This window comes from Delphinus delphis, chromosome 17 (assembly GCF_949987515.2).
Source record: "Delphinus delphis chromosome 17, mDelDel1.2, whole genome shotgun sequence".
Lineage (NCBI taxonomy): Eukaryota > Metazoa > Chordata > Mammalia > Artiodactyla > Delphinidae > Delphinus > Delphinus delphis.
Genome location: NC_082699.1, coordinates 43,995,499 through 44,022,364, shown reverse-complemented (window position 1 = coordinate 44,022,364; position 26,866 = coordinate 43,995,499). Strand labels below are relative to the sequence as shown.

Genomic DNA, 26,866 nt, shown 5'->3' with positions numbered 1-26,866 from the left:
TTAGCCAGGGTGGCAAACAAGAGCACTAAGAGACACGATATAGGATGAATCCCTTCACGGGTATCTGCAAAGCTCACAATGACCCCTAATTCACAGTCATGCTGGTGAATGTGATTCCACCCCATGGCCTTAGCTAAATGGGCCAAGAGCACCTGACACTAAACTAGGTCAGTCAGGAATGTGGAATGGGACCAGAGGTTGGACTTGTAAATGTGACTCTGGGAGCTCTGGGAGTTGTCAGGGACTACCAGGTGGTCTGAGAAGCAGGGGGAAAAAAAAGCTAGTCTGTTGAAAAGGAAGAATAAGGCAAATATGGGGAAAGATGCAGAGAAAAGTAAAAGTAGGTAAATACTCCCCTGGATTCCTGTCTTCCACTCCTGGCCCTATCCTTTACTAAAGACCCAGCTGCATTTTGCCCTTGGCCTCTAGGACTCACCACTGTATCTTTTTTTTTTTTTTCCCTCACACCTTTATTGGAGTATAAATGCTTTACAATGTTGTGTTAGTTTCTGCTTTACAACTAAGTGAATCAGCTATACATATACATACATGCCCATATGCCCTCCCTCTTCAGTCTCCCTCCCACCCTCCCTATTCCACCCCTCTAGGTGGTCACAAAGCACCGAGCTGATCTCCCTGTGCTATGCAGCAGCTTCCCACTAGCCATCCATTTTACATTTGGTAGTGTATATATGTCCATGCCACTCTCTCACTTCACCCCAAGTTCCCCTTCCCCTCTGGGCCCTCAAGTCCGTTCTCTACGTCTGAGTCTTTTTTCCTACCCTGCCATTAGGTTCATCAGTACTCCCTTTTTAAATTCCATATATATGTGTTAGCATATGGTATTTGTTTTCCCCACCGTATCTTGATACTAGCTCTCTCCTCTATTCTTCGCTAGGCCAGCTTCAGTGGGGTTTCTGCTACCTGCAACCTAGAGGACTGTAGCTGACATACTACCTTGGAGGCACTGACCATGACCATGTGGGAAGGTGGTGTCTTGTCTAGCAGCCATTTGTATCAGTGAAAGCATTCCATTAATCACATGCAGAGCCATCATTCTCAACAATTATTATGACATTAACAGACTACAAACACAAAAAGTGTCTTTCTAAGAAAACAGGGCTTTCTTGGTCTAACACAGTGGGATCGAGGTTCTTTGGTCAATTGAGAGGATGACGATGAGGATGATGATATGATGATAATGACAGCAGTTACAGAGCACTGTAATAATAATTTACTGAGCCTTTACTATGAATGACACTATGCCAGGTGCTTTATATACATTATCTTTACTCCTCCCAACTCTTCAAGGTAGTAAGAGTGGGATTTTGTTTGGAAAGGTTTGTGACATACTGCACAATAGAGCCGTCATTTGGGAGAGGTCAGCATGCTGGGCAGGCAGGTAGCCGCAAGAGGGTACTTAGCATGATGGATTCACCATGATTTAAGATCTGGCCATTGGTCTTGCAGTCTCAAGAAATTTCCATGGTGTCCTAGCACTGGCTAGATTTAGGAATGCTGAGTCATGTAACAAAGTTCACTAGAGACTGATATATAAACCAGATGCCAAGTTATTAATTTACCATAAGATGTATCACTGCCAAGCAGCCTGGATACTGATGCTGGCCTGAGAAGTGTATGAAACTCTCTGTAGACAGATTGCATCAGGAGTCAAACTATTAGAAGGTTGTTTGGGGGGTTAGATGATTTGAATGTTAGACACAGAGATCTGACAGCTGCTACATTCATCTTCATAAAGGGGATTTAGCTCCCAGGTGAACCAGACACTTAGGCACCATTTCTTTGAATGCTGCCAGGAGGGCTTCTTCCAACAAATGCTTCCATGACCATCCTAGGCTTCTAGAGCTCACCAGTTCTCCTTCTGAAGGAAACATTCTTTTTTTAGATATCTTTATACCCAAACCATCTTGTTTCTGGGAGTCCTTTTATTTATTTAATGTTATTTTGCATATCTTTGGTCTGATTCATTATTTCATGATTTAACAGTTTGAAGCAAAGGAATAATTTTATTTTCCTTCTTTCCACATTTCTCAACAGAGTCCCTCACTGTCACTTAAATGTGACAATACATCTACAAATGTATTGTAGACGTGTCCCATTTGTAGATGTGTCAAAACAATTCCATTGTTTTACAAATAAGGTAAAGAACGTAAGTTTTGGAGTCAGAAAGACCTGAGATGAAATTCTGGCTCTCCCACTTCTTATGATTCAAGAACACTTAATTTCTCTTTATAAGTTTCCCCACTCATAAAATGGGGATAATGCCCACCCCTCAGAATAGAACGAGATTTAATGGGGTTATGTATGCAAAGCACTTAGCACAGTGTTGGGGGTCAAACACAAAGACCATCCTAACACTTTGGAGGAAAAATAACACAGATCTCAACCATTTAGATTCTCCCTGGCTTCCAAGTATACGTTTTTTTTTGTTGTCTTCCAATGTGGTTTCACTTTGATTTTTATAGTCATATTAGTGTTACTTTAAAAACTAATATCCATGACTTTTAAACTGGATAAACAAAAATGAATTGGGCATGAGTGCACTGATTTCTTTGGCTTACCATTCTCTTTCTCCACCAGAAATAAACAAATGACACAGCTTGCTTTTGTCTTTTTCTTCCTGTTATCCTTGAGAAGATATCTTTTAAGGACTCTAGTCATATAAGAGTTCTGCACCTAATTCTGAAGCTTGAAAATGCCTTTTTAACTGAGAAAGTGCTATGAAATTATAGAGCTTTAGTAAAAAATTTATTCTTTTTTTGCCAATTAATTCAATTTACTCTTCAGATGTCAGAATTCCCCAAATTACATGATTCCTTCTATATAATGGGTCTATTCTAATATATATTCAGCTATTCTATCTCCTGAGTTTGCATATGCAATTATGTCCTCTCTTTTCCATTAGATTATAAACCTTACAAGAGTAGGGACAGATCTTCTATCTCTTTATATCTTCACTGTCTATAGTATCCTATATTGATATTGTAGTGTAGTATCCTATATTGATATTGTAGTGTAGTATCCTATATTGATATTGGGAAGATATTCAACAATTACTTGTTGATGATAAATGCTATGAAGTAGAAATAAAAACAACAGATATATATGTTTATCTTCTCATTTGTTAACTATATTCACATTTTCTGAAGGTGTAGATCTGAATTTAAATATCTTGTTTAATTTTTCTAATGTAAGGTTTTTTGAACATGTGTTAATTTTTCCCTACATTACCTAAACATGCTCTTTCCCTTTTATTTGACTTTAACGCCAGTAATCTTATGTACACCCTAGATATTTCTTGCATTAGAGAAATTCCTGACTTTAGCTCCTGTATCTTTCCTTTTAATCCATACAGTTACGTTATCCTTCATTTCACTCCTTTAACTTTACTTCACAGCTATTTAAATTGCTTCAGTGATCCCAACCCAACATTTAGTGTTTATCTTGAATTGTAATGTTCAAGCTTTACACTCTTGAGATCCTTGGGGAAAGATGTTATTTAGTATGGGCTACTGTCACATACCTAACGAAGATACCTAAAAATTTAGTACGATACATAAATGAAAATAAATATAAAAACAAGAATAATACAGTATTGAGAGAACAAGAACAAGCACCATGTCAGATCTGTGTGAGAATTAAAATCTCCATTACCAATTCCACTACAAAGGATGAATTAAAAATTTACAATCTGAGAACACGGGTATTTCCTAAATGGAATCCTCAGTAGGCAGTGTACACAACAGGATGAGGAGAGAGGAAAACTTACAGTATGTGCCAGACACAGTGCCAGAAATTTCTTATATTTCAGCTCATTTAAATAGCACAACATTCCTTCTAGGTTGATGACATTACTCTAACTTACAGATCCTAATTTTTTTTTGTGGTACGCGGGCCTCTCACTGTTGTGGCCTCTCCTGTTGCGGAGCACAGGCTCCGGACGCGCAGGCTCAGCGGCCATGGCTCACGGGCCCAGCTGCTCCGCGGCATGTGGGATCTTCCCGGACCCGGGCACGAACCCGTGTCCCTTGCGTCGGCAGGTGGACTCTCAACCACTGCGCCACCAGGGAAGCCCAGATCCTAATTTTATTGACATCTAAATATACTATTAACACTTAAAATTTAATGTGATAAAACTGACCACAAAATAAGCTCCTTTGGTTTTCTGTGAACATTAATTTCAGGGTCTTTATTCTGAACCTATGGTTAGTTTAATATTATAGACATGTTTTCCATATTTTTCAGTATAATCGCAAAATAAATTCCATAAAGTCATTTGAGGAGCCTGTTTATAAATCCTAATATTAATTATGGAAAGAGATAAAAACAGATATATTTAAGGGTTCTGTAAGTGAACTCTATAAGGTCAGTTTCTTATGAACTAAATGGTCCTGAAGGAAAAAATTAATCCAAGCTTGATTCTGTTTTTAGGACTAAAACCAAGGAGATGAACTTGTTTTTGTATTTAAGGACGAGCCTCTGCCTAGGGGGCAGTGGGCTTGGCAGAAGAGTCAATGATCTCACCAAGAGTCTGTGTAATGTAATGACATTAGACTGCCTGTTTATAGTAGGTAATGCCACTGAAGCATAACACAGTGCATCCTGCCATAATTCAGTTTGTAAAACCAAATGCATTCAATAGTGCCATAAAATAATGACAAACAATGTAATGCTTTTGAATTATACAGAATAGGAGCACAGACATCCATGTACTCATTGATCCATTCAATATACTGAGCACCTCCACTGCAATGGATACTATACGGAGCATAATGAAAATTAGATGTGATCATTTCCTTTGGAAACCTACAGTCTAGGAGGGAGACAAGATATGGATAATTAAAATGTGAGGAATAGGTGAGAAACAGCATAAAGGTGGTGCCATGAAGTGTTACAGAACTTCAGAGAAAGGCAGTATCATGTTTGGAGATGGTGTCCAGGAAAGGCTTCATGGAATAGATGGCACTGGAGCTGTCTGGATGTGTGGATAGGATTTCAGCAGAAAAGGGAGACTCAAATGAAGAGGGCGTGGTACGGATGTGGGAGACCACAGGCTGGTTCGGGAATGCTGAATAGGCCAGTTTGATTAGAGCATAGATCACGCAGAAGGGAAGGAAAGGCAAAGCTGGGTCGGGAGGTTCTGCAGGGCCCTCAAGGTCAGTCTAGCAGTGATAGGACCGCTGAAGGTTTTTCTCAGGGAATGACACAATCCACCTGTTCCTTTAAGAAGTTAGCAGGATAGGTTGGAAGGAGAAGAGATTGAAGGCTAGAATTTCACTTAGGAGGCTTTTTAGTGGTCCAGGCATTTGCCTGTGAAGAAGTGGAGGGAAGGAAATTAACATTTATTAAGAGCTCACTATGTGTAAGGCACTTATTTGTTTTAGCGATAATATTTCACTTAAATCTCGTGACAACTCTGCAAGGTAAATAGCATTAACTCCAGTGTTCAGTTGAGGAAATTAAGGCTCTAAGAGACCAGCAGTTTGCCTATGGTCACTGAGTTAGTAAAATACAAAGGGGGAGGGGAACAGGAGTCAGCAGTTGAGACTTTAATGTCTACATTATCTACACTATACCGTGTTGATAAAGGGCTTTCTTTTTATAAGTTCCCTGCTATTCAGGATTGGTACTTCAATATTTTAGCGGTGCCTCCAGTACAGACCTAGAGATAATCACATAGAGCAGGAAAATGATTCTGACAACAGAGAGGTTTAATGCTGAATGCTTGAATGCTGAAAATAGGGAAATTCTTCTGCCCCAAACAACCAGAGAAACTTGCCTGCTAGACAGACAGCTTCTGATGAGTAGACAGTGTCTTATCTGGCTCTGAATCCCCAGGAGTATGCTCAGGGTCTGGCACTGCAAGCACTCAAGGAAAGAGCTGTCATACTTCTACAGATGAGGTCACCCCAACCCTTGGGACAAATTCTGCTCCTAGCTGGGGGAATATAAGCTTAGGCTGGGAGCTCAGTAGCATGGCAACTTTCTGCCAGTCCTGCTCTGTTCTTCCATCCCAGCTGTCAATTCTGGGTGTTCTTTCTTACCACTGGGATCAAGCTTTCCCCTTCAGCTTAGAGTAGGTACAACCCTGTCTTGCTTCGTAGGCCAGCACCCTTGTCTTTGAACTCTGCCATGTATCAGCTCCTCTTTCCAACAAGATATGAAATGTCGCAGGACCTCTCTGATACCAGCTCTTTGCTTGTTGAAACCTGCCAGGCTTCCTTCACGCAATGCTTATGTGCCAAGTCTACTGTATAGGCCCCTCGGACTATCCCAGATCTCCTAGACTGCTCCAGCTGGTCTGTAGAGCTGTTAGACCCCAGCTCTCCCTGATCTAGCCTATGCTTCTGCCTGATGAAAAGACTTTTGACGATAATCACTGTAATAGTCCTGGTAGTACACAGACTTACACAGCACTCACCATGTGCCAGGCATTGTTCTGTGTGTCTTATAAATATTAATTCCTATAAGCATGACATTATTAGTGGCCTCATTTTACTAATGAAAGAAAAGCAAAACAGAAAACCTGAGGCTGAGAGATTAAGTTACTTATCGAAGGTGACACAGTTTGCGAATGGCAGAGCCAGAATTTGAACCCAGGCATTCTGGCTATAGTTCATTCTCTTAACCACTATGCTCTCCTGCCTCTCCGGTGGCAGTGAGAAGATGAACATGTCACTAGTGAATGTACTTACTACCTTAAATGCTCTGTTTAATACAACTGGCATAATACTACCAACCAATAGTTATCAGGCTTATGTTAACTAACATGTAACTATAAATCTGAATCCCAAAATCAGTTATAAAGAAGCCTTTACATAATGCTGAAACTTTGATATATGAGTATTTTCATTTTTTTTTTTTTTTTTTTGCGGTACGCGGGCCTCTCACTGTTGTGGCCTCTCCCGTTGCGGAGCACAGGCTCCGGACGCGCAGGCTCAGCAGCCATGGCTCACGGGCCCAACCGCTCCGCGGCATGTGGGATCCTCCCGGACCGGGGCACAAACCCGTGTCCCCTGCATCGGCAGGCGGACTCTCAACCACTGTGTCACCAGGGCAGCCCAAGTATTTTCATTTTGACTGAAAATACTACAGATGTTCTACATTTAGGCAAGTCTAACAAGACAGCAGGATTCAAAGACAATGCCAGTTTATTTAGCAAAAATAATCCAAGAATACTGGGAGAGAAGATAATCATGAATATGACCTTGACAGAAGCGGAAGCAAATGTGAGGATTTAAGAATCAAAGCAGAGTTGCTAAGAGGGTAGATCTTAAAAGTTCTCATCACAAGAAAAAAAAAAACAAAAGAAGGTAGATACTGTTGACATCTTGTCAAACTGGATAGTTCTGTATACTCTAGTTCACTTGACAAAATGATGACACATTTCACTGTTATCAATTCAGAAGGTGAACATCTGACTATATTATAACCAGGAATTTAAACAAGAATTAAATAAGCATATAATAATACCAATGTTAATATGTACTGTGGTCTCCTCTGATTTGTATTATTATTCTGAGTTGTTAAGTGTAGAGCAGTCATTAAAAAAACTGGCTCATATTTCTATACCAGGGGCTGGAGATAAGTGATCAAGACATACAAGAGAGGTAGGCAGTGCAGAGATCAGAGGTCCTTACAAGCCATAGTAAGATACCGAATTCTGTTAGTCTTAAAGGGAGCCACCATCAGGTTTTAAGTTAGGGGAGTGACGTAACCTAACCTACATTTTCAAAAGATCACTCTAGCTGTTGTTTGGAAAATGCATTACAAGGAGTCAAGGATGGAATCATAGAGACCAATTAGGAAGCTACTGTAGTAGGGAACAGAAGATGGTAGCTTGAACTCAAGTTGTACCAGTAGAAACAGAAAGAAGTAGATGGAATAGGGACATATTTGGAGGTAGAGCTGACACGACTTATTGATGAATCAGATGTGAGCAGTTAGGGAAAAAGAGCAATCAGGAATGACTTCCAGTGGATGGTTATGTGATCTAGTAACAGGTGGACAACTAAGAGAAAAACAAATTTTAGGAGAAATTCAGATCCGTAGAATATTAATAAGTAGAATAATAATATAGTGCTATCCACACTCAGGGAAATGACAAGCAAAAAACTTTCCACAAAATCATACAGAATATGATCACTGGTTAGATGGTTTTCCTATCAGCCTACCACGAGGCCCAAGACCATTTTCAGCTCGGGAAATGAAATGAAAATTAAGTCATCCTTTCTGGCCCTTATGGGGACATATCTCATTTCATAGAACAGTTCTAAAAATGCTGAAGAGTGTGAGCACATGGTAGGTCCTCAGAAAATGTGTGTTGAACTCAATGACACCTGTTTGTCCCATTACTACCTGGAGACTATGTAAGCTACCTGTAACAGGTTGAAGAGTAGAATTAAGAACTCTCAGGATTGCCATGTACCATGAATCTGAATGACATTATTCTCTTATTATACAATTTCTAGTATGTGTATGTCTCGTGTGTGTGTGTATGTGTACATATGTATGTGTCTGTATACGCACATACATGTGTATTTCTCTCTGATACAACTTATGGAGAAGATAGGTATGCTCCCAACATTTTTATTATGATCAAATCAGCACTTTCCCACACTGTCTTTTATTTTGAAATGAAGAGCCATTCCATACCTGTAGCATATCACCAAGGTCTGCTGTGCTAATATCTGGATCCTCTGTGGTGTTGAAGGGCACAGGAGTTATGTGTACAAGGGTGAGCACTCTAGGTTCTGGATATCTCCATAACATCATCCCTGGGCTATCTTCAGTTTCATTGTAAAACAAGACTTCATAGACACCAGGCATTTTCAAAGCTTCTGTTAAACGAAAGTGTAATTAATTGTATGCTTTCGAAGGGGAACATGTTGGTTTATTACACAAGAAAAAATTATGAGTATAAAAGAAAAGAATATAAAGAAGCTGGTTGATCATGTTTACATGGTTTAAGACAGGAACAAATCAAAAATTTTCCCTTAAGAGAGACTGAATGGCAATGTACTATTTTTGTACTGCAGGTATTGACTTACTTTTCAAGTGATCTTGATGTGTTATTATTTACTGAATGTGCAGGTAAAATAAACAAACACACACACAATCACACTGAAGCTATCGTTACTTACCAGCATCCTGTATATACTGAAACAGACCTGTCCGTAGGTCATCTGAACTTTGTTCACTTTTAAATATCTGATTTTTTTCCATAGGAGATGGAATTTGCGGCACTGTTTCAGAAACTTGCACTTCAAAATTTCCCTCCTCTTTAAGGTATCCATTGAGTAATTCATGTAGAAGAACTAGGCAATTCAAATGTTCTTGACCCCAGAAAACCTTTAAAATCATATGAAAAATTTTACTGGCTTTAACACAAACACTTCATGAGAATAATTAGGTACAATCATATTTGAATTAGTTCAAGGCTGTAATTACATTTAATTTAACTATTGATAATAATTAAACTATAATTTTTAAGAAGCAATTGACCTATGGGATGAAATTCTATTCTTGGGTAAATACATAAAAACAAGAAAATCAAGTATATCATATATTGTGTGGATAGCAATCAATTTTAAATGCTGAATTGATAATGAAATTATGTTTATGTGAGGTAATGTTTATGAATTAACTTAGCTAAGAGGGAAAAGAATATCCATTATAGTCTGAGAGACTATATGAAGATCCTTCTAGGCCAAAATGTTAATAATATTGTAGAACAGCTTCTACATTTTGTCATGAGGTTACATGAACACATCTTGATTATAGGGTTCCTTTCTTTGCACTTTCACTCTTCAGAAAAAAAAAAGATGCTCAATGAACCTGAACTTAAAAGGCTCCCAACTTCAGTGTTTAGTGAGAAAGTGCCAACAAACAGTATTTCACAGCCCTTCAGAACCAACTGTACAGGAGCTACGGTACAGTTTCAGAACAAACTCTTGGTGTTACATCTAACAGAGAGGATCAAGTTCCCTTTTTCTGCATGTGAAGAATATTAGTCTATAATGGAAGTATGACCAGTAGGTAATAATGATTAATGTCAGAGACCATAAATTTTCAAAATATTAATTTCTCTGAATGTATTGGATAAAGGCAATACAACCGTAATTTCTAAGAGGACCAGCTAATACGGCAAAGAAGAAAAGAATATACAGACGTAGAAAAGAATAAGCCTATGCTTTGTGGGCAAGTTTGAAACCCTCAGTTTAAGTCCTACTCTCTGGAATTAAGGCATCTCAGAAATAAAAGTAAGAGGTATGATACAAAGTCTATTTTTTTCTCATCAATCTTATTTTTATTGAATCCTGAAAAACAGAGATAGGCGAAAAGTCAAGTTGGGGAGTCAAACACTGTGCTCCAGGTTTTAAAATATCAAGAGAGTTTATAATGTAGAGATGATATACTTTGTCTTTGCTCTTATTGTTGTTTTTAATGTGGAGCTACTTTGCTGTCTTGGAAAAATGGTAATACAATTACTATTCTTGATAAAACAACACAAAATCACATGCTGAGTAAATCTATGAAAATTTATAACAGATACTGAAAATCTCAAAACCAATCAATGTAAAGCAATAAGTTAGTGGGCTCCCCTACATCTACCTCTGTGTCACTAAGAAAACTGGTGAAAAAGGTGAGGCAAGACAACTTTTAGATGAAGACAAATTCATATTTAATATGCCTCCACTATTAACAAATTAGTCATTGCCATTTTCTATAACTCTGAATTCCTCAAGTTTTTAGATTTGTGTCAAATTTGGGGAACATCAAATCATATAAAGGATACACATTCAGGATAGCTTCAAGATGGCAGAGGAGTAAGATGTGGAGATCACCTTCCTCCCCACAACTACATCAAAAATACATGTACATGTGGAACAACTACAGAACACCTACTGAATGCTGGCAGAAGAACTCAGACTTCCCACAAGGCAAGAAACTCCCCACATACCTGGGTAGGGCAAAAGAAAAAAGAAAAAAAACAGAGACAAAAGAATAGGGATGAGACCTGCACCTCTGGGAGGGAGCTGTGAAGGAGGAAAAGTTTCCACAAACTAGGAAGCCCCTTCACTGGCAAAGACGGGGGGTGGTGGTGGGGAAGCTTTGGAGCCACGGAGGAAAGCGCAGCAACAGGGATGCAGAGGGCAAAGCTGAGAGATTCCCGCACAGAGGATCAGTGCCGACCAGCACTCACCAACCCGAGAGGCTTTTCTGCTCACCCGCCGGGGCGGGCGGGGAATGGGAACTGAGGCTCAGGCTTCGGAGGTCAGATCCCAGGGAGAGGACTGGGGTTGGTTGCGTGAACACAGCCTGAAGGGGGCTAGTGCGCCACAGCTAGCTGGGAGGGAGTCTGGGAAAATGACTGGAACTGCCTGAGAGGCAAGAGACCACTGTTTAGGGGTGCACAAGGAGAGGGGATTCAGAACACTGCCTAAACGAGCTCCAGAGATGGGAGCAAGCCGCAGCTAACAGCCCGGACCCCAGAGACGGGCATGAAATGCTAAGGCTGCTGCCGCCACCACCAAGAAGCCTGTGTGCAAGCACAGGTCACTGTGCACACCTCCCCTCCTGGGAGCCTGTGCAGCCCACCACTGCCAGGATCCTGTGATCCAGGGACAACTTCCCCGGGAGAACGCACGGCACGCCTCAGGCTGGTGCAACCTCACTCTGGCTTCTGCCGCCACAGGCTTGCCCCGCATTCCGTACCCGTCCCTCCCCCTGGCCTGAGTGAGCCAGAGCCCCCTAATCAGCTGCTCCTTTAACCCCGTCCTGTCTGAGCGAAGAACACGCAGAGGTGGGGCCAAATCCAAAGCTGAAACCCAGGAGCTGTTCGAACAAGGAAGAGAAAGGGAAATTTTTCCCAGCAGCCTTAGGAGCAGTGGATTAAATCCCCACAATCAACTTGATGTACCCTGCATCTGCGGAATACCTGGATAGACAACGAATCATCCCAAAATGGAGGTGGTGGACTTTGGGATCAACTGTAGACTTCGCGTTTGTTTTCTGCATCTAATTTGTTTCTGGTTTTATGTTTATCTTAGTTTGGTATTTACAGCTTATTATCATTGGTAGATTTGTTTATTGATTTGGTTGTTCTCTTCCTTTTTAAAAATTTTTAATGTATATATATATATATTTTTTCCTTTTTCTCCTTTTGTGAGTGTGTATGTGTATGCTTCTTTGTGTGACTTTGCCTGTATAGCTTTACTTTTACCATTTGTCTTAGGGTTCTGTCCGTCCTTTTTTTTTCTTGTATAGTTTTCAGAGCTTGTTATAATTGGTGGATTTGTTTTTGCATTTGGTTGCTCTCTCTTCCGTTTTTTTTTTTATTACTTTAACATTTTTTTATATATAATAATATATATTTTTTATTTTAATAACTTTATCTATTTTTCCTTCTTTCTTTCTTTCTTTCTCTCCCTTTTCTTCTGAGCGGGGGTGGCTGACAGAGTCATGGTGCTTCAGCAGGGTGTCAGGCCTGAGCCTCTGAGGTGAGAGAGCCAAGTTCAGGACATTGGTCCACCAGATACCTCCTGGCCCCATGTAATATCAAACAGCGAAAGCTCTCCCAGAGATCTCCATCTCAGCACTAAGACCCAGCTCCACTCAATGACCAGCACGCTAGAGTGCTGGACACCCTAAGCCAAACAACTAGCAAGACAGGAACACAACCCCACCCACTAGCAGAGAAGCTGCCTAAAATCATAGCAAGTTCAGAGACACTCCAAAACACACCACCGGATGTGGTCCTGCCCACCAGAAAGACAAGATCCAGCCTCATCCACCAGAACACAGGCACCAGTCCCTTCCACCAGGAAGCCTACACAACGCACTGAAACAAACTTAGCCACTGGGGCAGACACCAAAAACAACGGGAACTACGAACCTGCAGCCTGCAGAAAGGAGACCCCAAACACAGTAAGTTAAGCAAAATGAGAAGACAGAGAAATACACAGCAGATGAAGGCGCAAGTTAAAACCCACCAGACCAAACAAATGAAGAGGAAATAGGCAGCCTACCTGAAAAAGAATTCAGAATAATGATAGTAAAGATGATCCAAAATCTTAGAAATACAATGGAGAAAATACAAGAAACGTTTAACAAGGACGTAGAAGAACTAAAGAGCAAACAAACAATGATGAACAACACAATAAATGAAATTAAAAATACTCTAGATGGGATCAATAGCAGAATAACTGAGGCAGAAGAACGGATAAGTGACCTGGAAGATAAAATAGTGGAAATAACTACTGCAGAGCAGAATAAAGAAAAAAGAATGAAAAGAATTGAGGACAGTCTCAGAGACCTCTGTGACAACATTAAACACACCAACATTGGAATAATAGAGGTCCCAAAAGAAGAGAAAAAGAAAGGGACTGTGAAACTATTTGAACAGATTATAGTTGAAAACTTCCCTAATATGGGAAAGGAAATAGTTAATCAAGTCCAGGAAGAACAGAGAGTCCCATACAGGATAAATCCCAGGAGAAACATGCCAAGACACATATTAAGCAAAGTCCCAAAAATTAAATACAAACAAAAAATATTAAAAGCAGCAAGGGAAAAGCAACAAATAATATACAAGGGAATCCCCATAAGGTTAACAGCTGATCTTTGAGCAGAAACTCTGCAAGCCAGAAGGGAGAGGCAGGACATATTTAAAGTGATGAAAGAGAAAAACCTACAACCAAGATTACCCTACCCAGCAAGGGTCTCATTCAGATTCCATGGAGAAATTAAAAGCCTTACAGACAAGCAAAAGCTAAGAGAATTCAGCACCACCAAACCAGCTTTACAACAAATCCGAAAGGAACTTCTCTAGGCAGGAAACACAAGAGAAGGAAAAGACCTATGATAACAAACCCAAAACAATTAAAAAAATTAATAGGAACACACATATCAATAACTACCTAAAATGTAAATAGATTAAATGCTCCAACCAAAACACACAGACTGCGTGAAAAGATACAAAAACAAGACCTGTATATATGCTGTCTACAAGAGACCCACTTCAGACCTAGGGACACATATAGACTGAAAGTAAGGGGATGGAAAAAGATATTCCATGCAAATGGAAATGAAAGGAAAGCTGGAGTAGCAATTCTCATATCAGACAAAATAGACTTTAAAATAAAGACTATTACAAGAGACAAAGAAGGACACTACATAATGATCAAGGGATCAATCCAAGAAGAAAATATAACAATTGTAAATATTTATTCAAACAACATAGGAGCACCTCAATACTTAAGGCAAATGCTAACAGGGATAAAAGGGGAAATTGACAGTAACACAATCATAGTAGGGGACTTTAACATCCAACTTTCACCAATGGACATATGATCCAAAAAGAAAATAAATAAGGAAACACAAGATTTAAATGATACATTAAATAAGATGGAATTAATTGATTATTAATTAATTTACAGGACATTCCATCCAAAAACAACAGAATACACTTTCTTCTCAAGTGCTCATGGAACATTCTCCAGGATAGATCATATCTTGTGTCAGAAATCCAGCCTTGGTAAATTTAAGAAAACTGAAATCATATCAAGTATGTTTTCAGACCACAACGTTATGAGACTAGATGTCAAGTACAGGAAAAATCTGTAAAAAATACAAACACATGGAGGTTAAACAATACAATACTAAATAACCAAGATCTCACTGAAGATATCAAAGAGAAAATAAAAAAATACTTAGAAACAAATGACAATGAAAGCACGACAAAACAAAATCTATGGGATGCAGCAAAAGCAGTTCTAAGAGGGAAGTTTATAGCAATACAATCCTCCCTCAAGAAAGAAGAAACATCTCAAATAAACCACCTAACCTTACACCTAAAGCAATTAGAGAAAGAAGAACAAAAAAACAGCAAAGATAGCAGAAGGAAAGAAATCATAAAGATCAGATCAGAAATAAATGAAATAGAAATGAAGGAAACAACAGCTAAGATCAATAAAACTAAAAGCTGGTTCTTTGAGAAGATAAACAAAATTGATAAACCACTAGCCAGACTCATCAAGAAAAAAAGGGAAAAGACTCAAATCAATAGAATGAGAAATGATAAAGGAGAAGTAACAACTAACACTGCAGAAATACAAAAGATCATGACGGATTACTACAAGCAACTCTATGCCAATAAAATGGACAACCTGGACGAAATGGACAAATTCTTACAAAAGCACAACCTGCTGAGACTGAACCAGGAAGAAATAGAAAATATAAAGAGACCAATCACAAGCACTGGAATTGACATGGTGATTAAAAATCTTCCAATAAACAAAAGCCCAGGACCAGAAGGATTCACAGGGGAATTCTATCAAACATTTAGAGGAGAGCTAACACTTAGCCTTCTCAAACTCTTCCAAAATACAGCAGAGGGAGGAACACTCCCAAACTCATTCTATGAGGCCACCATCACCCTGATACCAAAAGAAGACAAAGATGTCACAAAAAAACAAAACTACAGACAAATATCACTGATGAACACAAAGGCAAAAATCCTCAACAAAACAGTAACAAACAGAACCCAACAGCATGTTACTTTTTTTTTTATTTTTTTTTTTGCTGTACGCGGGCCTCTCACTGTTGTGGCCTCTCCTGTTGTGGAGCACAGGCTCCGGACGCGCAGGCTCAGCGGCCATGGCTCACGGGCCCAGCCGCTCCACGGCATGTGGGATCTTCCCGGACCGGGGCACGAACCCATGTCCCCTGCATCGGCAGGCGGACTCTCAACCACCAGCATGTTACTTTTAACGTAACGTGATCATACACCATGATCAAGTGGGGTTTATCCCAGGAATACAAGGATTCTTCAATATATGGAAATCAATCAATGTACTAAACCACATAAACAAACTGAAGGAGAAAAACCATATGATCATCTCAATAGGTGCAGAAAATGCTTTCGACAAAATTCAACACCCATTTATGATAAAAGTTCTGCAGAAAGCAGGCATAGGGGGAACTTACCTTAACAAAATAAAGGTCATATATGACAAACCCAGAGCCAGCATCGTTCTCAATGGTGAAAAACTGAAACCATTTCCACTAAGATCAGAAACAAGACAAGGTTGCCCACTCTCAGCACTATTATTCAACATAGTTTCGGAAGTTTTAACTACAGCAATCAGAGAAGAAAAAGAAATAAAAGGAATCCACATCAGAAAAGAAGAAGCAAAGCTGTCACTGTTTGCAGATGAATTGATACGATACATAGAGAATCCTAAAGATGCTACCAGAAAACTACTAGAGCTAATCAATGAATTTGGTAAAGTAGCAGGATACAAAAATTAATGCACAGAAATCTCTTGCATTCCTATACACTAATGATGAAAAGTCTGAAAGAGAAATTAAGGAAACACTCCCATTTACCATTGCAACAAAAAGAATAAAATACCTAGGAATAAACCTACCTAAGGAGACAAAAGACTTGTACACAGAAAACTATAAGACACTGAGGAAAGAAATTAAAGATGATACAAACAGTTGGAGAGATATAATGTGCCTTGAATAGGAAGAATCAACATTGTGAAAATGACTATACTACACAAAGCAACCTACAAATTGAATGCAATCCCTATCAAACTACCAATGGCGAGGCCTGAACCAAGATGGCAGAGTAGAAGGACGAGCTCTCACTCCCTTTTGTGAGAACACCAGAATCACAACTAGGTGCTGCACAATCATCGACAGGAAGATACTTGAACTCAACAAAAAAGATACCCTACATCCAAAGACAAAGGAGAAGCCACACTGAGATGGTAGGAGGGGTGCAATCACAGCAAAATGAAATCCCATAACTGCTGGGTGGGTGACTCACAGACTGGAGAACAATTATACCACAAAAGTCCACCCACTGGAGTAAAGGTTCTGAGCCCCATGTCAGACTTCCCAACCTGGGGGTCTGGCAACAGGAGAAGGAATTCCTAGAGAATCAGACTTTGAAGGCTAGTGCGATTTCATTGCAGGACTTAGACAAGACTGGGGAAAACAGAGACTCCACTCTTGGGGGGCACACACAAAGTAGTGTGTGCATCAGGACCCAGAGGAAGGAGCAGTGACCACAGAGGAGACTGAACCAGACCTACCTGCTAGTGTTGGAGGGTCTCCTGCAGAGGTGGGGGGTGGCTGTGGCTCACCATGGGGACAAGGACACTGGCAGAAGAAGTTTTGGGAAGTACTCCTTGGCGTGAAGCATCCCAGAGTCTGCCATTAGCCCCACCAAAGAGCCCAGGTAGGCTCCAGTGTTGGGTTGCCTCAGGCCAAACAACCAAAAGGAAGGGAATCCAGCACCACCCATCAGGATTCAAGCAAATTAAAGATTTACTGAGCTCTGCCCACCAGAGCAACAGTCAGCTCTACCTACCACCAATCCCTCCCACCAGGAAACTTGCAAAAGCCTCTTAGATAGCCTCATCCACCAGAGGGCAGACAGGAGAAGCAAGAAGAACTACAATCCTGCAGCCTGTGGAACAAAAAACACTTTCACAGAAAGGTAGACAAGATGAAAACGCAGAGGGCTATGTACCAGATGAAGGAACAAGATAAAGCCCAGAAAAACAAATAAATTAAGTGGAGATAGGGAACCTTCCAGAAAAAGAATTCAGAATAACGACAGTGAAGATGATCCAGGACCTCGGAAAAGGATGGAGGCAAAGATCGAGAAGATGCAAGAAATGTTTAACAAAGACCTAGAAAAATTAAAGAACAAACAAACAGAGATGAACAATACAGTAACTGAAATGAAAACTACACTAGAAGGAATCAATAGCAGAATAACTGAGGCAGAAGAATGGATAAGTGACCTGGAAGACAGAATGGTGGAATACACTGCTGCGGAACAGAATAAAGAAAAAAGAATGAAAAGAAATGAAGACAGCCTAAGAGACCTCTGGGACAACATTAAACGCAACAACATTCGCATGATAGGGGTCACAGAAGAAGAGAGAGAGAAAGGAGCAGAGAAAATTTTGAAGAGATTATAGTCGAAAACTTCCCTAACATGGGAAAGGAAATAGCCACCCAAGTTGAGGAAGCGCAGTGAGTCCCATACAGGATAAACCCAAGGAGAAACACGTCAAGACACATAGTAATCAAATTGGCAAAAATTAAAGAGAAAGAAAATTATTGAAAGCAGCAAGGGAAAAATGACAAATAACATACAAGGGAACTCCCATAAGGTTAACAGCTGATTTCTCAGCAGAAAATCTACAAGACAGAAGGGAGTGGCAAGATACACTTAAAGTGATGAAAGGGAAGAACTTACAACCAAGAGTACTTTACCCGGCAAGGATCTCATTCAGATTCGATGGAGAAATCAAAAGCTTTACAGAGAAGCAAAAGCTAAGAGAATTCAGCACCACCAAACCAGCTCTACAACAAATGCTAAAGGAACTTCTTCTCTAAGTGGGAAACACTAGAGAAGAAAAGGACCCACAAAAACAAACCCAAAACAATTAAGGAAATGGTAATAGGAACATACGTATCAATAATTACCTTAAATGTGAATGGATTAAATGCTCCAACCAAAAGACACAGGCTTGCTGAATGGATAAGAAAACAAGACCCATACATAGGCTATCTAAAAGAGACCCATTTCAGACCTAGGGACCCATACAGACTGAACGTGAGGGGATGGAAAAAGATATTCCATGCAAATGCAAATCAAAAGAAAAAAGCTGGAAGGCTTCCCTGGTGGTGCAGTGGTTGAGAAACCGCCTGCCAATGCAGGGGACACGGGTTTGTGCCCCGGTCTGGGAAGATCCCACATGCCGTGGAGTGGCTGGTCCCATGAGCCATGGCCGCTGAGCATGCGCGTCCGGAGCCTGTGCTCGCAACAGGAGAGGCCACAACAGTGTGAGGCCCACATACCGCAAAAAAAAAAAAAAAAAAAAAAAAGAAAGCTGGAGTAGCAGCACTCATATCAGATCAAATAGACTTTAAAATAAAAATGTCACAAGAGACAAAGAAGGACACTACATAATGATCAAGCGATCAATCCAAGAAGAAGATATAACAATTATAAGTATATATGCACCCAACATAGGAGCACCTCAATATATAAGGCCACTGCTAACAGCTACAAAAGAGGGAATCGACAGTAATACAATAATAGTGGGGGACTTTAACACCTCACTTACACCAATGGACAGATCATAAAAAATGAAAATAAATAAGGAAACAGAAGCTTTAAATGACACAGTAAACCAGATAGATTTAACTGGTATCTATAGGACATTCCATCCAAAAACAGCAGATTACACTTTCTTCTCAAGTGTGCACAGAACATTCTCCAGGATATATCACATCTTGGGTCACAAATCAAGCCTCAGTAAATTTAAGAAAATTGAAATCATATCAAGCAACTTTTCTGACCACAATGCTACGAGACTAGATATGAATTACAGGGAAAATAACTTAAAAAAAAGAAACACATGCAGGCTAAAGAATACATTACTAAATAACCAAGAGATCACTAAAGAAATCAAAGAGGAAATAAAAAAATACCTAGAGACAAATGACAATGAAAACATGATGATCCAAAACCTATGGGTTGCAGCAAAAGAGTTCTAAGAGGGAAGTCTATAGCTATACAAGCCTACCTCAAGAAACAAGAAAAATCTCTAATAAACAATCTAACCTTACACCTAAAGGAAGTAGAGAAAGAAGAACAAACAAAACCCAAAGTTAGCGAAAAGATTGAAATCGTAAAGATCAGAGCAGAAATAAATGAAAAAGAAACAAAGAAAACAATAGCAAAAATGAATAAAAGTAAAAGGTGGTTCTTTGAGGAGATAAAGAAAATTAATAAACCATTAGGCAGACTCATCAAGAAAAAGAGGGAGAGGACTCAAATCAATAAAATTAGAAATGAAAAAGGAGAAGTTACAACAGACACTGCAGAAATACAAAGCATCTGAAGAGATTACTACAAGCAACTCTGTGCCAATAAAATGGACAACCTGGAAGAAATGGACAAATTCTTAGAAAGGTATAACCTTCCAAGACTGAACCAGGAAGAAATAGAAAATATAAACAGACCAATCACAAGTAATGAAATTGAAACTGTGATTAAAAATCATCCAACAAACAAAAGTCCAGGACCAGATGGCTTCACAGGTGGATTCTGTCAAACATTTAGAGAAGAGCTAACACCCATCCTTCTCAAACTCTTGCAAAAACTTGCGGAGGAAGGAACACTCCCAAACTCATTCTATGAGGCCACCATTACTCTGATACCAAAACCAGACAAAGATACTACAAAAAAAGAAAATTACAGGCCAATATCACTGATGAATATAGATGCAAAAATCCTAAACAAAATACTAGCAAAAGGAATTCAACAACATATTAAAAGAATCATACACCATGATCAAGTGGGATTTATCCCAGGGATGCAAGGATTCTTCAATATATGCAAATCAATGAATATGATACACCATATTAACAAATTGATTAACAATGTGACACACCATATTAACAAATTGAAATACCATATGATCATCTCAATAGATGCAGAAAAATCTTTTGAGAAAATTCAACACCAATTTATGATAAAAACTCTCCAGAAAGTGGGCATACAGGGAACCTACCTCAACATAATAAAGGCCGTATTTGATAAACCCACAGTAAACATCATTCTCAGTGGTGAAAAACTGAAAGCATTTCCTCTAAGATCAGGAACGAGACAAGGATGTCCACTCTCACCACTATTATTCAACATAGTTTTGGAAGTCCTAGCCACAGCAATCAGAGAAAAAACAGAAATAAAGGGAATACAAATTGGAAAAGAAGAAGCAAAACTGCCACTGTTTGCAGATGACACGATACTATACATAGAGAATCCTAAAGATGCCACCAGAAAACTACTAGAGCTAATTAATGAAACTGGTAAAGTTGCAGGATACAAAATTAATACACAGAAATCTCTTGCATTCCTATACACTAATGATGAAAAATCTGAAAGAGAAATTAAGGAAACACTCCCATTTATCATTGCAAGTAAAAGAATAAAATACCTAGGAAAAAACCTACCTAGGGAGACAAAAGACCTGTATGCAGAAGACTATAAGACACTGATGAAGGAATTAAAGATGATACCAACAGATGTAGAGATATATCATGCTTTTGGATTGAAAGAAGCAATATTGTGAAAATGACTATACTACGCAAAGTAATCTACAGATTCAATTCAATCCCTATCAAATTACCAATGGCATTTTTTACGGAACTAGAACAGAAAATCTTAAAATTTGTATGGTGACATCAAAGACCCCAAATAGCCAAAGCAGTCTTGAGGGAAAAAAATGGAGCTGGAGGAATCAGACTTCCTGACTTCAGACTATACTACAAAGCTACAGTAATCAAGACAATATGATAGTGGCACAAAAACAGAAACACACATCAATGGAACAAATAGAAAGCCCAGAGGTAAACCCACGCACCTATGGTCAACTAATCTATGACAAAGGAGGCAAGGATATACAATGGAGAAAAGACAGTCTCTTCAATAAGTGGTGCTGGGAAAACTGGACCACTACATGTAAAAGAATGAAATTAGAACACTCCCTCACACCATACACAAAAATAAACTCAAAATGTATTAGAGACCTTAATGTTAGATCGGACACTATAAAACTCTTAGAGGAAAACATAGGAAGAACACTCTTTGACATAAATCACAGCAAGATATTTTTTGATCCACCTCCTAGAGTAATGGAATTAAAAACAAAAATAAACAGATGGGACCTAATGAAACTTAAAAGCTTTTGCCCAGCAAAGGAAACCATAAACAAGATGAAAAGACAACCCTCAGAATGGGAGAAAATATTGCAAACGAATCAATGGACAAAGGATTAATCTCCAAAATATATAAACAGCTCATGCAGCTCAATATTAAAAAAAAACCCAATCCAAAAATGGGCAGAAGATCTAAATAGACATTTCTCCAAAGAAGATATACAGATGGCCAAGAAGCATATGCAAAGCTGCTCAACATCCCTATTAGAGAAATGCAAATCAAAACTACAATGAGGTGTCTCCTCACACCAGTTAGAATGGGCATCATCAGAAAATCTACAAACAACAAATGCTAGAGAGGGTGTGGAGAAAAGTGAACCCTCTTGCACTCTTGGTGGGAATGTAAATTGATACAGCCACTATGGAGAACAGTATGGAGGTTCCTTAAAAAACTAAAAATAGAATTACCATATGGTCCAGCAATCTCACTACTGGGCATATACCCAGAGAAAACCATAATTCAAAAAGACACATGTACTCCAATGTTCATTGCAGCACTATTTACAATAGCCAGGTCATGGAAGCAACCTAAATGTCCATCGACAGACGAATGGATAAAGAAGATGTGTTACATATATACAATGGAATATTACTGAGCTATAAAAAAGAATGTAATTGGGTCATTTGTTGAGATGTGGATGGATCTAGAGAGTGTTATAGAGTGAAGTAAATCATAAAGAGAAAAACAAGTATCGTATATTAACACATCTATGTGGAACCTAGAAAAATGGTACAGATGAACTGGTTTGCAGGGCAGAAATTGAGACACAGATGTAGAGAACAAAAGTATGGACACCAAGGGGGGAAAGCCGCGGGGTGGTGGTGGTGGTGGTGGTGGTGTGATGAATTGGGCAATTGGGATTGACATGTATACATTGATGTGTATAAAATTGATGATTAATAAGAACGTGCTGTATAAAAAAATTAAATTAAATTAAATTAAAAAAAAAAAAGAAAAGTGAGGAATTCACCTAGATCTGTTAGGCAAAATGTGTGATAAACCCTTGGTATGACTTTCCTAGCCCTGAGAGATCTTTTAAAAGTTCAGTATGAGACTCCTTATCAAAATTTCACACACACACATAAGAATTCTATATCATCAATTATAGTTATATAAATCATCAGGCCAAGTTTACTGAGACCAGACTTATTTTGCAAACAAACTACTCTTAATTTGGTTACATTTGGTAAAAATGACGGTAATTTTAGAGAGAAAAAGATTGTTTCAGTGAATATTAAATTCTGGTTTTGTTAATGGAGGGTCTGTATTTATTAAGACTTACCTCCTAGGTAGTTCCCTGCTGTCATGCTATATTAATGTAAAGTTTAATTGAAGGACACTCTAAGTTTGTTTCTGAAGTTTATCTTAGTAATCTATCTTTGAATGAAGATCAGATGCCCCAGGACCTGGAACCAGGAGATTGTGCATGCTAAAACAGACATAATTTAAAGACTATCTCCAACCTGGTCGGAAGGACACTTTTCAGGTACTCTTAACTAGCTGATGAACAGTGAAACTGAAGGGAATGACTCCTGGATTAATTACCACTCACAAAGGGCCCCTGCAGTGGACTGGCCTATGGCGAGTGTGGTTGACCTCAAAATCACCTTAAAACAATGCTCAAACAAAAGAGAAACTACCCTCATACTAGGATGAGAAGAAGACGACACCAGAAGTAGACAGCTTGCCCAAGATTCTGGACCTAACTCGTATGATCATTTATAATGTTTTCTTGACTTCTTGGACCCTTGCATATGAATCAAATGTTTTCCTATCATGGGCATGATCCTATGCTAGTTTTTTTTTTTTTTTTTCCTATGCTAGTTTTAAAAATCAATCCAGTTGTTGGGTTTGTGGCCAATTACCTGTGTCTAGTACTTCTGGGTTACCTTGGTGGATTTCTCTACTCCAAGGCTCTAATTGGTTGGCTCTTAGGAAATTTATTCTAGAAGAGAGAAATTATAGTCCTATTTAGGCCACTATTAATATTACTAGGTGGGATCCCCTCACCTAGCCAATTAATGATCCTACTCTGACTCTGGCCATAAATTTTTCTTTATTACTCAGGCTCAATCATAGCAACAAGCAAAATTTCAGCCAAGGAATAAGACCTCCCACAATTATGGGATGGATTTATGTAGTTAACACCAGGCCATGGTAATTTAAGTTTAAAGGCTCCTCTATGTTGGGAACAATTAAATCATAGTAAGGATAATCAGTCTAGTAACACTAGGAAACTGGGCTGGGTGCCTTACGGACAGTGCCAATATAAAATTTACCTTAAAGATAAGGATTGGTACAGAACAGACTAAGTCAGACAACCTGGGATATACTGGGCCACACCTAATGGAAGCTTGCTTAATTCTTACTTATGACTTCACTACTACTGCTAGCTATGTTATTTGTATTTCACCTGTTTTACAAAATTGTTGTTTCTTACATTACCAAATGTGTGACTAAGCCTGTCATCAAATGATGATATATGGTTCCATGTAAGATCAATGATGGTAATAGTGTAACTCTAGATATGGGAAGAAGCAACAAGAGGGAATATTTTCCTGGACTGTAAGAGACTAGTAAGACAGGTGGTCCAGAGACTTTTTGGCTACTCCTGTGGCCTAGTCCAGTAAGAGCACATTGAGTAGCCTACCAGAAAACTCTTTTCCAGGCCTTGGAATGAGCATTCCTAGCCCCATGGATTGAAATGGTCATGAAATGCCCCCCCAAACCATGGTCAAATTTATGACCATGAAGGGGCCCTGCTGACTGGAAAGCAGCACTTGCCATTGGCACTTGCTGTCTGTCTCTACAAAGATTAAAACATGAGCCACTGCAGCTGCTGACCTTCAATACCCCCTGAAAGGAGTTCACAGTTGACATCAGGAATGAGGCAGTCTGTTCTCTGGGAAAAACTGGCAGAACAGGCCTTCAGACAGTTAGATATTTTCAGGAGAAGATTTTTTGAGTCGAAATTCTTGCATCTTCTCATACCTAGAGAAACACTAACATCATTAACGGTGACATCTGCTTTGGCTATAAAGGAGAATATTACAATTAAAAGTCAAAATGGAAAAAAAAAACCCAACAAAAAACAAACTACCACTGGCATTTTTCACAGAACTAGAACAAAAACTTTCACAATTTGTATGGAAACACAAAAGACCCCGAATAGCAAAAGCAGTCTTGAGAAAGAAAAACAGAGCTGGAGGAATCAGGTTCTTGGATTTCAGACTATACTACAAAGCTACAGTAATCAAGACAGTATGGTACTGGCACAAAAACAGAAATATAGATCAACGGAACAGGAGAGAAAGCCCAGAGATAAACCCACACAATATGGTCATCTTATTTTTGATAAAGGAGGCAGGAATATACAATGGATAAAAGACAGCCTCTTCAATAAGTGGTGCCAGGAAAACTGGGGAGCTACACGTAAAAGAATGAAATTAGAACACTCCCTAACACCATACACAAAAATAAACCTAAAATGGATTAAAGACCTAAATGTAAGGCCAGACACTATAAAACTCTTAGAGGAAGACACAGGCAGAACACTCTGACATAAATCACAGCAAGATCCTTTTTGAACCACCTCCTAGAGAAATGGAAATAAAAACAAAAGTAAACAAATGGGATCTAATGAAACTTAAAGCTTTTGCACAGCAATGAAAACCATAAACAAGATGAAATGACAACCCTCAGAATGGGAGAAAATATTTGCAAATGAAGTAACTGACAAAAGATTAACCTCCAAAATATACAAGCAGCTCATGCAGCTCAATATCAAAAAAACAAACAACCCAGTCCAAAAATGGGCAGAAGACCTAAATAGACATTTCTCCAAAGAAGATATACAGTTGCCAACAAGCACATGAAAAGATGCTCAACATCACTAATCATCAGAGAAATGCAAATCAAAACTACAATGAGGTATCACCTCACATGGGTCAGAATGGGCATCATCAGAAAATCTACAAATAATAAATGCTGGAGAGCGTGTGGAGAAAAGAGAACCCTCTTGCACTGTTGGTGGGAATGTAAATTGATACAGCCACTATGGAGAACAGTATGGAGGTGCCTTAAAAAACTAAAAATGGACCTACCACACGACCCAGCAATCCCACTACTGGGCATATATACCCTGAGAAAACCATAATTCAAAAAGAGTCATGTACCAGAATGTTCATTGCAGCTCTATTTACAATAGCCAGGACTTGGAAGCAACCTAAGTGTCCATCAACAGATGAATGGATAAAGAAGATGTGGCACATATATACAATGGAATATTACTCAGCCATAAAAAGAAACGAAAGTGAGTTATTTGTAGTGAGGTGGATGGACCTAGAGTCTGTCATACAAAGTGAAGTCAGTCAGAAAGAGAAACACAAATACCGTACGCTAACACATATATATGGAATCTAAAAAAAAAATGGTTTTGACAAACCTAGGGGCAGGACAGGAATAAAGATGCAGATGTAGAGAATGGACTTGAGGACATGGGGAGGGGGAAGGGTAAGGTGCAACGAAGTGAGAGAGTGGCATTGACATATATATACTACCAAATGTAAAATAGATAGGTAGTGGGAAGCAGCTGCATAGCACAGGGAGATCAGCTCAGTGCTTTGTGCCCACCTAGAGGGGTGGGATAGGGAGGGTGGGAGGGAGACACAAGAGGGAGGGGATATGGGGATATAAATATACGGATAGCTGATTCACTTTGTTATACAGCAGCAACTAACACACCATTGTAAAGCAATTATACTCCAATAAAGATGTTAAAAAAAAAAAGAACACATTCACATTCTATCCAAATAGAAAATTATCAAGAAATAAGTTGGATACCCTCACATATTCAATACTTGGCTGCAAATCAAATGCATAAAAGGTTGCAATGTAAGGTTATATATTATGTTAGCCATCAGACATCATAATAGCTAACGACCTGTCATTAGGAAATGGTTCTTAAATTATTGCTGATGACACTGCTTGAGACAGGCTGACTACTTTGTAATTTGAAAAGTCTAC

The 26,866-nt window shown here is 39.1% G+C and overlaps 1 protein-coding gene across 11 annotated transcripts in view; it reads right to left on the bottom strand.

The window, feature by feature from the left end:
• Positions 1–26,866, bottom strand: part of VPS13B (vacuolar protein sorting 13 homolog B) — a 798,456-nt gene that overhangs the window by 138,885 nt on the left and 632,705 nt on the right. For 10 of the 11 annotated variants that reach the window (XM_059994971.1, XM_059994970.1, XM_059994972.1 and 7 more), the window contains 2 exons: positions 9,165–9,372; positions 8,677–8,861 (listed from right to left, as the gene is read on the bottom strand). In XM_059994971.1, coding sequence (XP_059850954.1) covers positions 8,677–8,861; positions 9,165–9,372 — 393 coding nt within the window. The remainder of the gene's footprint in view (positions 1–8,676; positions 8,862–9,164; positions 9,373–26,866) is intronic. The other variant, XM_059994975.1, reaches the window with a different exon arrangement.